The 15,123-nt window shown below is 44.7% G+C and overlaps 1 protein-coding gene across 2 annotated transcripts; it reads right to left on the bottom strand.

Annotated features, from left to right (window-relative positions):
* Window positions 1–700: 700 nt before the first annotated feature.
* On the bottom strand, window positions 701–15,078 carry CRTAM (cytotoxic and regulatory T cell molecule). Of its 2 annotated transcripts, XM_013187112.3 has the most exons (13): window positions 14,990–15,078; window positions 11,802–11,948; window positions 9,023–9,175; window positions 8,664–8,795; window positions 5,561–5,731; window positions 4,901–4,972; window positions 4,670–4,735; window positions 4,337–4,444; window positions 3,502–3,573; window positions 2,917–3,021; window positions 2,369–2,512; window positions 1,904–1,987; window positions 701–1,448 (listed from the first exon to the last, which is right to left on the bottom strand). In XM_013187112.3, the coding sequence occupies exons 1-13, from the start codon at window positions 15,036–15,038 to the stop codon at window positions 1,318–1,320; spliced, it is 1,434 nt and encodes a 477-aa protein (XP_013042566.3). In that variant the 5' UTR covers window positions 15,039–15,078; the 3' UTR covers window positions 701–1,317. The 2 variants fall into 2 exon arrangements, with proteins under 2 accessions (XP_013042566.3, XP_013042569.3); XM_013187115.3 differs by lacking the exon at window positions 4,901–4,972.
* Between the last annotated feature and the right edge of the window lie 45 nt (window positions 15,079–15,123).

Below are 15,123 nucleotides of genomic sequence, written 5' to 3'. Positions count from 1 at the left end.
GGCCCCTATGTATGGATTGCATGGATTTCAAGCATGATTTTCCATACGCTTAATACAGGTGAAGTGGTTGTGCACGCTTACAACTGCTTCTTAACCCCCTGCTGGATCCGCAGGTGGCTGCCGGGTCTGGGCTGGAGAGCACCGTGGGGCTGGGCAGCTGCCAAGGCCCTTGGTTTTATAGGAAATACGTAGGATTACCGAGTCTGTTTGTCCGTGAACGCCTGCCGTCACCATACAAACCCTACAAGCTGAGTTTACAAACAGTTAGGATGTTTTACATTTCCTTGTGGCTTGGCTAAATAGAAAGGAATTCAATTTTGATGGTTAAACCACTGTTCCAACAGGCTGTGGACTGGCAGTGGTGTGTTGATACCTGTATTACCCTCGTGTCAAAAATGGGGACACTTTCCACATAAAAATGAAATTATCTCTAGCAGTCGTTTCAAGAGCGTTTATTTAATCCAGTATTCACAAACACTTTTCAGTGTTTTTCCTCACTTGTGATGAGAAATAATCATCTCTCACAAGAAAAATAAATACAGCTTTCTTCTGTAGAGGAATGTAAATTTCCTTTATTTCTGAAAGTTGATTTTATCGTACAGAACCCCAGCATGTGGCTCCTGCAAAAGAAAAGATTCCTGGTGGTGGCATCGCGGGGCTCTGCAGATGAAATGTCGTGGCGATTCTCACAGCTTGCCCCCTCACAGGCAAGTGCCTTCCTCCCTGGGTTTGGGGTGTCCCAGGTGTAACACTGTCCTTCCTCTTCACCTTTGCCAACCCCTTGTTTTAGGACTTTCAACGGGGACAACTGTTTTGTTTAACGCCTTAGACATCAGGATCCTTTCCTGCTTGGTTAGATACAGCTGGATGGCCAGGTCTGGATGTCAGAATGAGTTCGTAGAAGTCCCTGTTGGTTTGCATCTCCCAGGGTTTCCTCCTCAGTCCCGTGCTTGCAGAGTGGCAGAAATGTTGCAGGAGTATTTCCATATCCTGTGGTCCTTGGGACTAATTGCAAGCTCCCTTGCAAGGACCCTAATAGCAATTAGGGTGGATTGATGACCCATAATTCTGGCAGTGGTCAGTTAAATCCTCTGAGAGCTACAGCTAAATCAGAGTGTTCATTGCTAATAGGTTGGTAGGAGCGCCAGTCCCATCTACCTGTCCGACTGTGTAGAGGAAAAGAGTCCAAACTGGCTCCGGGATTGAGGGTAGTTGCTTGTACTTCTGCTCCCTGACATCGTACTGATTTGTAAATGCTCTAAGATAAATATCAGAAAACAGTGGTGTTTCTGTATGTTTGCCAGAAGGACCACGTTGCTATACATCTGTTTCCTTTCCACATGTAAACAGTTTCTCAGCTATTGTGATGTTTTTCTCTCCTGGGTTCTTCTGTGGTTTTTCCGCATATCCTTCTGTTACGTATTGCACGTTGGACTTCTGATTGACAACTGAAAGATAAATACGCATTTATTACTGATTTTATAAAGGGGGAAGTACCAGCCCGAAATACATGTTATTTCATCGTGTTATAAAACAATGAACGAGCCAGCATATTCAGGACTGTTTAACAATAGTTGAATTCCCCGTATAAACCACTCATCATGTTTTTCATGGCATTTCAGTAGATTGGATTTAGAAACTAGGTAAAACCATTGTGATTATCCAGTCTGAACTATCAAATGAAAAGCCATGATTTTCATTTTGTACAGTTCTGCATCACAGCTGAAGCTATGATATCTGTGGTAGACCTCAGGGGTTGAAAGGCTTGGTTTTACAGTATTCAGGTTTAGAATGTACAATTTGCAAGTATCTCTGTACAAAAAGGTGAACAGTGATTTGCTTCTGCAGTGGTCAGTAGCAATGCTCTGACAGAAATTAATTTATGTTGGTTGGAGCTTTTTACCTTGTTCGTTCTTCTCATGGCCTGGACTTTCTTCATTAGATTTGGATTTATAACTCTCCAGCGTCTGCTCTGAATTATCATTTTCTGTGCGGAAAACAAGTGTAATTAAATATTGAGATTTTTTTCCGTGACTCTTCCTCACTCTCTGCCTCGAGCATAACAATCCTAGTCTTTTGTAACTAGTCTTTCAAAGAGAAGTTAGAAAATAAGAGTGCAATCGTCCTGCTCATTCACAAGAGAGATGCTTAAGAAAACAATTTGGTTATGTGACAACTTGTGTCGCCTGAAGCTTGGCCCCAGGCCATCAGTTGCAGGGACTCTTCAGCAGCTGTTTGCACCAAGCCGCAGTCACTGTAGAAGGGTGTTTAACCAGAGGGCTGGAGGAGCAGTGTCCTGTCTGCTCCTAGCAGCCCCCCCCCCAAAACTAACAGCGTTAGCAGTTACTCGAACTGTGCCATCACTCACCTCTCTTCCACACTCCATGAGCTTTTTTCAGCTTCCTCATAAAAAGCACGACAATGATGAGCAACATGAAAATCAGAACAGCCACCAAGCTTGGCAGCAGGAGATCCTTCTCCTTTTGGATGCCTTCGGATATCAGATCTTGCTCTGTAAAAGAGGCAGATGTATGTTTGTGTTGTTAAATAGCTTCCTGGGAGTTTGTGGTAATTAAAGCAAGAATGACGTATCATGGACAAGGCCAGATGAACATGGGGGGCGTGCAGATTTCACCTTACTGGACTGAGCTTTAAGATACGAGGTTAATTTTTTTCTAGTTGTATAAACAAGCAAAACTGTTTGAAGTCAGAGGATTTGGCAAAATGTAGCTTTTTTCTAGATGGTAAAAATGGTTGTGTTTCTGTGGTCTTTCCTCAAGATAGCAAGTCAGCTTTACCCCAGTGTACTGACACTGGGCTTGGAGGTGGATACCTGGTCAGAGAGAGTCAGCTCGATGTTAGAAAGCTTGTGGCATGTTTGGAAGTTGTCACTGAAGAGTATTCAGGAGTTCTTACCAAAGGTGATGATGGAAATCTGAGTCACATTTTCACTTGGGGGTGAGGCTTCTGTCCTGGGAAGTTCTTCTTCTGTGACTGTGCCATTGAATGCTGTGTCAGTGCCTGGAGAAAGAAAAAGAAAAGTGTTTCTCTGAAGGGTGAAGGGATTCTTGATAAATCCTTATTTTTCCAGCAGCTTTGAAGGCCAGGGCATCTGGTAATGCAACAGAAAGAGACTTCTGGAGCCCTTGACTTAAAGCGCTGTGCTCACTTCCTTAACACTGTATTTCTTTGAATATAAAGACCACTTAAGCTTTATGAACATAAAATCTTTGGAGTGCTTTACTGAATAGCTCCAATTTAAAGACTAATAAAAAGGAGTGTGAGCCTTGAATCTTTGTTATTGTTTTAGGCCTTCCCTGCCCCTTAGTTTGCTTGCAAACACAAGAATATGCAGCTATCCTTTTTCTTAAAGCAGATTTTTTCTTGTATTCATCTCAGATTATCTTCTGCTGTTCTCCTAGCTCTCAGAGGTGCAGTCACCCAGTGTGAGAATCACCGTCCTGTGGACATCACCACCCCACGTCTGACGCTGTAACGTACCGTTTGGGACACGGTGGCGCGGGGTACTGGACAGTTCTTCCTCTCCTGCTGCAGCCGATGTTGCTTCGGGCCCTGCAGAAGCACAGAGGTGAGCTCTGACTTTCTTACACACACGGATAATATAATATGTCTTTGTGTAATTTACTGTGATTTGTAAAACCAAAAGGATAGGGCATGCAGTATCTGCCAAAACTTTACATTCATAAGAGGTTTTCTTCCTTATCAGTTATGTAAGCACATCGTGCTGAAAGAGTTATGCTCCCTCTCAATGTTAATAGAGCTGATTATCAACAGGATGTAGCCATTCTGTGAAGTTTGCAAACACTGATACAGTGCTTTTAAACAAATATAAACAAAGGGTTCATGCCTTTCTAAAACAGTCAGTTGACTTTTCACTGCTTGCCTTATAACACTAAGCAGGTGCCCACTTTGGTGGGTTTTGGTCAACCAGTTTGCATAGTGGAGATTTTTATTCTTCTGCTGGAAACAGTTCTCCAGTACAATCAATTCAATTTGCAGCCATTTATATGCACTGTTAATCTTTGTTGCACAGTGCCACCTAGTGCAGCCATCCAGAGAAATCCCAGCTTCAGCTCATGCCGTGCGTTTCTGACACATCACGAGAACGGTTGGCCAGTGTGGCTGCTGCCAACACTGATGTAATTCTTCTGCATCTAACGAGAGAGTTTGTCTGCTTTTATGGCTGTAAAACAGAGGCTCTCCTCACAGGCAAGAAATGCTGTGTTTTATGTTGTGTGCGAGATGGTATATAATGACATTCCTGGTGGCATTTCTGTCCTGGTTTGATAAATTCATGTGAAAAGTCCAAACTTACAAGTAGATGTGACAGCTGGTTGGAGGTTTTGCTGGGTTGTAGTTGATGCTGAGCTGAGAACTGCTGGATTCTCTGGTACTGCGGAAGGGATGGTTGGCTGGTCGGAGCCTGGAGGAAAATCCCCAAACACAAGATAAACATCACATGTCACATGTTTGCTCTTGAGCCCAATCCCAAACGAAAACTGCTGTGGTGTTCTTCATGCCTGGGCCGTTTGGGTCCCCTATCTTGAGCTGTGGTTAGATTTACAGTCCTCCCTTCCCACCTTCAGTTTCCCTGTCTGACTATGTTTAGCACCGTGAAATGAGTAAAAAATGAAAGTAAAACTCATACCATTATGTTGTGGGTAGCTTGGAGAGAAGTCTGTGCTGTCGTCCAGATCTGACTCTGTTGCGGTCACTGGGGGGAAAAAAAAACACAGCAGTTCTGAATGCTGAGCAAAATCTTCCTCAGTGCTGTTCTTTTGCAGCTCAAGCTCTACATAAAGACACTGCACAGCATTTTCTGTGACAGATGCTGTGTTTATCTGACCTGTGTATTAATTAGAGGAAGACAAGTTAATACCTGTAGACTGCTCATACTCAGAGACATGTGTAAGCACCTCTTGTGCAGTTGATGCAGGATATGTGTTTGTCACTGAAAAAAACCCAACAGTACAACTTTCAGAGCATTTTATAAGCATTTGTAGAACCAAGCAATCTAATGAAGACTGAAGTAAGAATAATTAGACCCATCCTAAAGACAAGTAAATGGGCAGAAGGCAAACTGCTCTGAGAATTAAAAGCAGCTTCAGTGTTAATTCGCAATGTTTACACCCTGCTAGTTTTCCATGCGGATGTATCTAAAACACAGAGGACACGGGAAGCTCAGAGCTTTTTGAAGACATACACCTTGCATTATCTTTAAAGCTCTAGGGCAAACACTACCAGAATTCCAGCAGCAGCACTGGGGAACTTAGCCCTGCTGCTCGTCTGAGCTGCTATGGCTTAATTTTGATGAATTTTAAGTTAGGTAGGAAGCAGGAAAAAAAAAAAAAAAGCAAACATAATCAACAACAAAACCATAAAATCTTAGTTTGGAGTTCCTCATTTGCCCCAGATAGCCCTCTCATGTAAAAATAGATTTCACACACGGGGCAGTAGAGCACAGCGTTCAGCTTTGCATGCGTGTCTGCATAACCACTTGCGTGCTAAAATACCATTGCTGCTCAGAGCGCCGCAGTACCTGTCCCAGGGAGGTCCTCAAAGCGGAAAGGCACAGCCAGCTTCTCTTCTCTTAATGCTTTGTGGTGAACGAGGCAGCTGGCTGTTGAATTGGGCCCGTAGGCGAGGACTGTCAGCGTGCTGGTTGTGGTCCATTTCTCCCCATTGGCTTCTAACTTGTGCGTGGTGTCACCTATACGTCCGTTGGAAGAACACATTTAAGTGCTTTCTAGTCAAGAGCAATTTAATGAAAAACCTTCCAGGCACAATCTGCATTACTTTGCTCTGCTAGAGCGGTGCACGATTGCTGTGCCCAAGTGGTTCATTGTGTAAATGGATTTACACGGGAGCCCAAAGACAGCAAGGTCACATTTTCTTCCTCAGCAGTTGTTTAAGTGCAGCCCTCGCTGCGCCTCCTGTGCTTAACCCTAAGACTCTGCTCCATTTCGTGACTCACGGGGGGAAGTTCCTCTGCAGCAGTGCTCACACACCCTGGAGGACTGCAGTGGGATGTCCCGACACCCACCAGCACTTCTGGTCCTTACTGAACGGAACAAATTGCTTAGCTGGGGCCAGAACCCTCAGAGGCAAGGTTTGCAGCATGACCGAGGGCTAAAAAAGTTCTGATTCTGCTTAGCGATAATCTGAGGGCACTGAATTTGTGTCTCAATAGCTGTGCATTCGTTACCCTAAGCATATGAAGTTGTGAAGTTTTTATTGACGTGCAATATTTATGTTAGTAATAAGCATCGATACAACTCCATTAAACCCTGTACGAGTCCTCCATTATCCCTACAGTACAGGTTTGACTTCCCATTTTACAGCTGGGGGACACGAAGATTAATTGCTGTGCCATAACGAATTAGAGAGAGTCGTGTGACGTGTCTGATGCACTTCCCAGTCCTCTAGGTAACACGGCTTCTACTCACTAATACTGTACGGAACGATAAAGACGTATTTCGTGTGACACAGAGAGACGTGTTCGAATAGCTCTGGTGGAGAGGGAGGTTTTTTCAGATGTTTACCTTAAATGCCCACAGCGGCACAATAATCTCAACTGGCTGCTTCTACTGTAGAGGCTCTCTGGAAACAAACTGATGCTTTCTCGTGACCTGTTACCTTGGTAACATCCTTGTTTCTTAAATGAAAGAAATTCCTTGTTTCCAAATTAGCCTTTACAGATAATTTATTGTATCATAGACCAGTATTTCTTAGCACTCTTTTCCATCCCTAGTGGGGTCACATGAGAACTCAGAAGGATCTCACAGTGTTTTTGCTAGAAAGGAAATAATCTTTAATTGTCAGCAACAGCTCAGTAATTACAGCTGGTTTGCCCCTGCTGAGCCCTGGTGGAACTGAGGTGCTGCCAGTAATTAAAATGTATTAGCTATTTTCTGATTAGTATAAATATTTGCAGGAAGTGATTGAAGCTGAGAATCGAAGGGGGAGAGAAGGGTTAGTCAAAGGCAGTCACCTGCAAGAAAGGAAGGACACATGCAGAAAGTTTGAGAGTTGCTGAATTAGGACAGTTATTTTTTTCCTCTCAAACATTAATTTGCATCTGCTGCAAACAGGCTGGATGGTGAATCAGCACCTCTTCATGCAAATATCCCTTCATTTAACCAACCATAAATTAAGCCAATCAAGCAAACCCAGCACAGGCCCTTTGTTGCTTCATTAAGTTCCCAGGTAGCTGTGGGACACCAGGTGGAAGACGAGGTAGCTCTCGTTGCTGTGATGTGCTCTAATGCCTGCTGGGGGTCTGTGCTACGAATCTGAAGACCCAAGGAGGAGGCAAAGGTAAGTGTAGGTTTTTATTGAACTAGGTGGAGAAATGCTTGGTTGGCTTTGGATGATGCGTAAGGCATCTAGCGTCTGAGCTGCGTGTTGTGCTGTTACAAACAATACGCTTCACCAGCCTGGAACTGAGATCCTTTCAAGTTTAAGGACACCCCTCTTTTAGAACAACAGGAAGAGAATATATACAAGTTTAGAGCTGACGCATTGCTTCCCCAAACTCTATCTATCTTCACAGATGTTATTCCTCTAAGTCAGGCCCAGCCCAGCCCTTCCCAAAGCACACATGGAGTTGGAAAATCTGCTTTTTAAAAATCCATGTACTGCTCCAGAGCAGCCTTCCCCCCTGCAGTCACAGGTAGTGCTGCCTTGGCTTTCACGTGGCTCACTTACCAGCCATGCCGCTTCTCCTGAGAGCAATTTCTTTAAGCATGGGGTGTCATACAGCTGCATTAATGCCTGTATATCTGACAGCTTGGATTCCCCCTCCCCCCTTCTTTTCCTCCAGTCTTGATTTCTAGCTTTATTCAGGCCAACCGGCTTTTCTGCCGTTTTCTTGAGCTCTTAGTTAAAAAAAGCCATCTTGGGGGAAAAATATTACAGGCTAAGCTTTGAACATGTTGCTTGATGATGGAAAAATACAAACAAGTTTGTTAATATGTAAAAGAAAATACATTCGCATCTATGGGTATTTTCCTCACATTGTCAGGGACATTTCCTCTGCAGTCTGCTACAGTTGCAGCTAATAAGGCGGTTATTATTAGAATGTGGCCTTTGAAGCAGCTATTTATATTGTACACAAGTTAAATTGAGCTACCTAGAGGCTCTGTTCCCCCTCGTTTGTGTCTACCTAGCTGTGTGCAGGTCTGTCACCGCTGCAGGGCTGTGTGGGCTGTGTTTCCTGAGCGCTGTTCTTGGTGTGCTAGTGAACTGCCTGGCTCTGAGCAGGTTAATGAGAGAGAGGCAGCGTGCGTGCCTGTGAGCTGCTCGGCACAGCTGAGGAAAACCTGTACCAAATACAAAATGGAAATTGTAATGGCTTTGCTAACTGACTGCATGCTTGGGCACGCAAATTGTGCCTCCAGAGTTTTGGTTTCATTTTATTTCGGTGGAATTTCACTCCAGATTCTCAAAGGGTTTTGGTGCCAGGTGCTGTTGTTCTCGCACCGAACGTGAGCGGATGAGATGAGCCATCTCCCCTGCACGAGCACCAGCATTTAGTGCTGGCTTTTCTCCAAACCTGTTCTGCCAGGGTACCATTTTTAGTCGTGTTCAAGACTGATAAGAAGAAATTGCTATAAACCAATTCCTGTTCCTTTAACACTTACCTGGAAGCTGTATCCCGTTATCCAACAGCCAGGTAATCTGGGGCCGGGGTTTACATCCTCGAGTAGAGCAAGACAGCGTAATGCCTCTTTCTGTGTCTTGGGATGCTTCCAGTACAGGTTTAGAAGGAGCAGCTGCAGCAAGAAGGTTTGGAATCAGTTGTAGTAACTCTTTCTGGTCAGTGTTACGAATGGCTGCATGCACTAATAACGCTACGCAGCATTGTTGGGTAGGGCTGAGCTAACACCGGGATTATATTGTGCTGAACACCGTACAGTTGTATGCTGAAATGCAGCCCTGGAGTTAAGGAGCTGGCTTTGTTGTTTTGCTCCTCCGGCCCAAAACAAGGATGGGAACTTACCCAGCACCTCAACAATCGTCGTCTTGATTTTGAACGGGGTGCCGTAGTAGAAGCATTTGTATACGCCTTCGTCGTGCACTGTTACGTTAGACAGTCGGATGGATAATTCATCTTTTGAATAATGGATAAGTTTGTACCTCTGATCTCTTAAAACTGTAAAGAAAACAAAACCCAGCATGCTATACGTGTTGGTACATAAGAGGAAGACAGATAATCAAAGCAGTAGTGAGCGAGATCAGTTTTGTTTACTGCAGTTCTTTTTTTATTCGTCAACCCTTGACTTAAGTGAGCAGTTGTAGCACAAAGCGTTTCTAGCTGGTGCTGCGCTAGCACAGAGGCAGCAGTAAACTGATGAATGGGGTGTGTGCTGCCGACAGGGAAAACATTTTTTTTTTTTAAACTCTGTAAAGAATTTCAGTTTGGCAAATGAAAAAAATTCTTCCAATTGGTATGTAAGTAGAGAGCAGGCCTTGGCTTTGACCTCTGCTTCTCTTTGATTTTATGCAAGTAATTTCCCCTATTTGCCTCCGTTTCCCCTCTGTCAAAAGGAGTTACCACATTATTCAGTGTCTGGATAACAACAGGAGATGGTTAGATTTGTATCCATAGTAAGAAACAGCGTTTCTGAGGTTTTTGTAGTTCAAGAAGGGGTAACACAGAAGTGCAAGTGATTTTGCCCAAATCACAGAACTGAATGGTCAAACCCTCTCGTTTTGTTTCTTTTTTGTTTCTTTTTCACTAACTCCTCTCCATCAACTTAGAGCTGCTTCTGAGCCACTGCAAAACAAGAGGGTCTTCGTCCTGTGTTCCCAGGTATTACAGCAATTTGGGTTCCTTAAATATTTAGACAAATACAAGCAAACACTGGGGTACAAGGACCTGATCTGTGGTCAGAACAGCAGCATGACCCATGAATATAGAACCTAGAGCAAAGGTGCGTGAATTGGTGATCGCTTTCCCTTCCCCATTCCTCAACCCTTTATTCGGCCTTGAAAAAAATCACTTCCCTCTTTGGGTGTGTGTTATAATGTATACATGAACGTCTACGGTCAGCCCACACCTCTTTATTTACTGCTTATTAATTGGCTGTTTCTTTTCTCCTATCCTTGTCTGATTAGCTAATTTTAATGAGACTGTCACCTAGACGTGCTGTGCTGTATAGTCCTCCTTCTCTTGACTTTCTGGTGTTGGCTTCATTCCTCCTGTGGGAATTTGGGGACAAGCCAGCAAGTCACGTGGACTCTTCCCACAATCACAGCACAGAAAGTAGTGTTCTGTCTCTCGAATTGAACTGAAACTGGGGTTGTGGATCAGTCATTAGAGAGAAAAAGATCTCAAATAATGTCTTTGTTTTTTAGCAGAGGTCTTTTAAAAGTATAGAGTTGGGAGAATATCACAGCAGTACTATAATTTACGGTAATGATTAAATATTAAAGGATTTTGAAAATACCATGATGTAAAACTTATACACAACGGGAGAGGAGGGAACTGATTCACGACGTGGGTTTTGGAGAAGCAACGTGACAAAGGTTCACAGTGATGATTCAAAATAAAAACTGAAAATGTCCATACCCAGCATGAAGCTTGGTTCCTGTCTAAAAGAGGACAGTTTTCCTTTGTGAAAGGAAAGCACTGACTTGTCAAGGATCCAAATGCTTTGCAGACTCTTACCCTTGTGGTGGTGATATCATGCATCTTACTGAGAGAGAACCATGGGATACTGATGCTATGGGGTGAATCCTCAGGTAATTTAATGCAGGTACTGGTTTTGTCCACTCAGCTTAGAGTCTGCACTATAGATACTAGTGGATACGTTCCTTCCCTAACCTTAATAAATTGCTGTGTCAGCTCAACAAAACTTCAAGCATCAAAAGGGCTAGGCCCATTAAAAGAAGGAGATACTTAAAACTGGTATTGGAGATAATTGGTGGCGAGGAGAATTCATCCTTGGGCTTGGTTCTTGGGTGCAAGACCTGACTAATGGGCCACAACAGGAGTGAAGAGCCCCTGCCGTAGCCTGCTGTGATTCCTGGAAGCTTGGATATCAGCACAAAGCAGATTATGGAAAATACCACCAATAAGTATTCCTTATTTATTATTTAGAAATGTTCATGATACTTGTGGGAAATACTCAGGGGCTGGTTTGATGCAGATAACAGGACCCTGTGGCTGGGATTCCCAGAGTAACCAAAGAGGACGCTTGGCTCCTGCACAATTTCAATGGGAATTGGGTTCCTGTTATCTGGATAAATCCCCAAAGGCTTTAACACGCATGGATGCTGACTAAGTACTGTACAAATAGAGAATACTAAGGCAGGCCTCATCTTGTAGAGCTGTCAAATTTGGATGAGAGAAAGATTTAGAAGGCACAGGGAGTGGAAGGGAGCACAGTAATTGTAACTCTGGCTCTGTCAGCACGTAGTAAAAACCTCATCTCTGTTGTACACGTTTCCCCTTGATGCGCTACATCTAGTGCCCCCAGTGAGGGGAAGAGCACCCAGAGCTTTCAGGCAGGTCCCCTCCTGTCTCTCCTGTAAGGCAGGAGTGGGATTTGTGCTGGTGGTAAATGCAGTTCATTGCTAAAAGCCGTGGTGCCAGACCACTCATGTGGAGGTTTCCATTTCATGAACTTCCTGCCAGAAAGGGGCTGAAGGTGAAACCATCTCAAGCGGTTGGGTAGCAGGTGAGTCAAACTGGCCCCGGGTGGGAGCTGGAAAGCCCACTCCTAACTGACCCTCCGCTCCACGCGGAAAGTGCCCCGTTCGGTTTTCACACTTACCCCGCTGGGCGTCAAGAAAAATTGCAAACCCACGAGGGTTTAGCCACTGCCTGACAGAGCTGTCGTCACCGCTGAGGGTGCAGCTGAGATTTAGGTCCTCTCCTTCCTGCAGAGTTACAGTTTCACTGCCAGCTTCTGCAAAATCCCCTGCCAGACAAGAGAGGAAAAAAACAACCGTTAAAATGCGATGCGAAGCAAAGCGACAACACTTTGCACTGAGCAATGTGTCAACTTTCCTTTTCTCAAGGGTGTAAAGGTTCTTCTAGATGGGGAAAATTGCCAGTATAATTGTACTGATTTAATTAAGTCATAGTGACTGTGGTGACCTACCTAATAACTAGGTAAGGCTTGTGCCAACAGTTTGTGACCTCTACTGCCAGTGCAGCCAGATGCAGTTTTTCAATGTTATTCCACGTGAGTCAATGAAGAATTGATAGCACGCCCGATTAACGCACATGTTCTCCCTGTAAAAATTAAATTTTATTCCATATTCCTTTCTGGAGCCATTGAACCTGATTTGCAAGGGTGTGCAATGGAAGGGTAGCTGTGAATGATTGGTATCTCTGCAAATGGGGCTTTTTTTATTCGAGTGCAATGCTGCAGCTGCTTTGACCTGGCTTTGAAACTTCTTTTGCAGGCAGGATACACAGACCCAGCCTGGCACAGGTTACCGAAATGAAATTTCACTTACTCCTCCCAGGTGATTTTGCAGACGGGCAGTAAAGTGCGTTTTTCTCTCCAGACATTCTGAGATACATAATACACTTTGTGAAAATATTTGATGACCTGGAATGAATTGCCTTCTGCAGAAAAAGCATGCCCTGGAGAAATTACTAAGAGCAGTGCCCCGGTCAGAGTTAAGTAAATAGGCAGTAAGAGGGTTTTATTTTTCATTCCTGTTTTGTGTGTTTTGATTTTATTTCTCAGGTAGCTGCCCGCTGCAAGTTCCTACTGCGTACATGAGCGCTGCAGTCTGGGGAAGTGAATCTTTCTGGGCTTCAGGAAAGCTTTTCCTTTTCTTAAAAACATTTTAAAATATAACAGAAAAGAAGCTATTTTAGGGCATTCTTGCCGGACCTGATTTTTTTCTACTAAAATCAGAGGAAGGACTTGTCTTCCTCTAAAAAATAGTGGTTACCCATGGGTATTTATTGCTGTTATTCACCTTTCCCTTGAGTACATGGGACAGCGTAGCCACCTTCGCAGAGCAGTTAGATTTGGGGGGAAGGAAATCAAACTGAAAATGGCAGAAAAATTATGGTCTAGGAATAGATTTCTGCTTTTCAAGGCTTTCTCCCTATCTCTTATTCAAGTGTCTCTGACTTGTGTATATATATTTTTTTTGATTCTACCTCTGCTTCTCTGCTGGTTTCTCAGGGTTCGTGCGAGTTGAGGGAGCTTGCAGAGGAGTGGTAGCAAAAGGGGGGGGTTTCCTTGTGTAGGTTCTGCTTGTGAAGGCCTGTGTCACAGGAGCATGCTGGTAAAGCAGCAGAGAGGGCCTTGCCTGTGGTTTTTCACCGTGTCTGCGTGGGGGCTGCTTCCTGCCGCTCGCAGCAGCGCGGGGTCTGTAAGTCGCACCTTTTGAGGTGGGAGAGGCAGGGCAGAACAAGGAAAGGTGGTGGTGGTGGGGGGTGTTTCTTGCTATTTTTTTTTTAATCAGAAAAGAGCAGCCCCCAGAATGGAGCAAACATGTTATTTCCATGCGAGACCACGGCTTCGTGCAGACCATGAGTCACAGGAGAAATTTCTCTCCCTTATGGGGGGCAGCTTGACGTGGCTGTGGTCTTCGAGCCTCTGCACCCACCACAGTGCAAGACGAGGGGGCGCCTGCTCCAAGGGGCAGTGGTTCTCGTAATGTGTGGATCCCAGGTGCCCTGGGTGCCTGGAAAAATTGGTCTGCCGTCAAGTACAGCGACACATCCACCTTCTTAGCAGGACAGGCTAACAGTTTCTTGTTAGAAATTGCAAGATACAACCGAGCAGAATGGTTCGAACCTCTGCTGTTCTGTTAGCTACCAGAAAACGCACAGAGAAGCTGTTGCACTGAATGTGCGCTCACTGGGTCATTTCAGAATTGTCTTTAAAACAGGAGCCTAGAGACATCCTGTTTAATCAGTTATTTTTGACCTGTGGCCGCAGATATGTGGCGGTCTGGGCTGATTCTTGAGGTCCCGTGAAGGACGGCTGAGAGCAGCTAGCGTGGTCGTCACGCAGCGGTCTGTCTGGCAGTAGTGGGGAATTGGGGTTGGGCACCCCAAGAGTGGGAGCTGCTGCTTTGCAGCAAGTTCAAAGGGCACTGCAAGCACCGTTTCAGCTAGGATATAATTAACAACCTGTTAAGGCCTTAGGTCTGTTGAATATGAACAGTGATAAAATATCCTAAGCATGCTGTATTAAAAAATGTATTGTTGCTGTCTGGGCTCTTAGATTTGATGTGGCCTCTCTTAATGATACCTCGGGGTGTGAGATTATTGCCAAAGTGTCCACAGTGGCACTGCTTTGGCTTCTGCTTTTGCATTTAAGAAGGGAGAGAGACTTTGACTTTGGCCAGCACCAGGCTCGTGCATGCAGATCTCCTGCAAAGGGCAGGAATGATGCTTCTGAGGATCTTGAGCTGTCGAAAGCTGTTTTGCCTCTTTCCTTACCTAAGTCTTTCCACATTTGACATGGTCAAATGTGAACCTCGCACTCTCTAGTGTATGAAAGAGGAGATTAGCAAAGCAGGTATAAGATGCATCCTCTAGCAGGAGTGAGGAGACCGAGCATTTAAAGTGCTTTTCATTTTCAGAGTACTTTGTGAGTGCTTTTTAAATTACCCTGGCTTGTTATATTAGCCTCTTTTTACAAAAATATGTGAACAAGGGCATATACAGATATCCAAGGCATGGAAAGTAAGCTGCACATATTTAAGGGAGGCTTTCAGGTTTTCAAGGCTTTGCCATCTCAGTGCGCTGCCAGCTGCTGGTAGGCGAATTGGTCTCATTGCTACAGGGTTTAGGATTCGGCTGGAATTCAGCACCCTGTCTGCTACACCAGCTGGCTTTGGGAGCTGGGTGACAACACAGCATCGTCAGTGAGAAAACAACAGCAGAGCTGCCTTGCGTGGTGTGCTGCAGCTCTGGAAACCCAGTTCTCTAAGCTAGACCGTTGTAAAGGCAGGATCAGGTAAAAAAGACCGGACTGCTTACCTTGCATCAGGAGCAGAGCTGCGACGTGGAGCGCCGTGGTGAAATTCATGTTGTGGCGGTGCGGGCTGCCTGCGCAGACTTCCTCTCCCTGGCGGGGCAGCCGAGCAGCAGGTCTCTTTTCAGCACGGGGGGAG

This window comes from Anser cygnoides, chromosome 21 (assembly GCF_040182565.1).
Source record: "Anser cygnoides isolate HZ-2024a breed goose chromosome 21, Taihu_goose_T2T_genome, whole genome shotgun sequence".
Classification (NCBI taxonomy): domain Eukaryota; kingdom Metazoa; phylum Chordata; class Aves; order Anseriformes; family Anatidae; genus Anser; species Anser cygnoides.
Note: the sequence above shows the minus strand (reverse complement) of the source record. Positions and strands in the feature narration are given on the sequence as shown.

What these genes read in the sequence shown, in the direction of transcription:
- CRTAM (XM_013187112.3), bottom strand. Translation starts at nt 15,038, where the DNA reads ATGAATTTCACCACGGCGCTCCACGTCGCAGCTCTGCTCCTGATGCAA. An exon ending in TTTTCTTGACGCCCAGCGGG is followed by an intron (nt 9,176 to 11,801) that starts GTAAGTGTGAAA and finishes TTTTCTTTACAG; the next exon opens with TTTTAAGAGATCAGAGGTAC. An exon ending in TAACGGGATACAGCTTCCAG is followed by an intron (nt 5,732 to 8,663) that starts GTAAGTGTTAAA and finishes ACGGACGTATAG; the next exon opens with GTGACACCACGCACAAGTTA.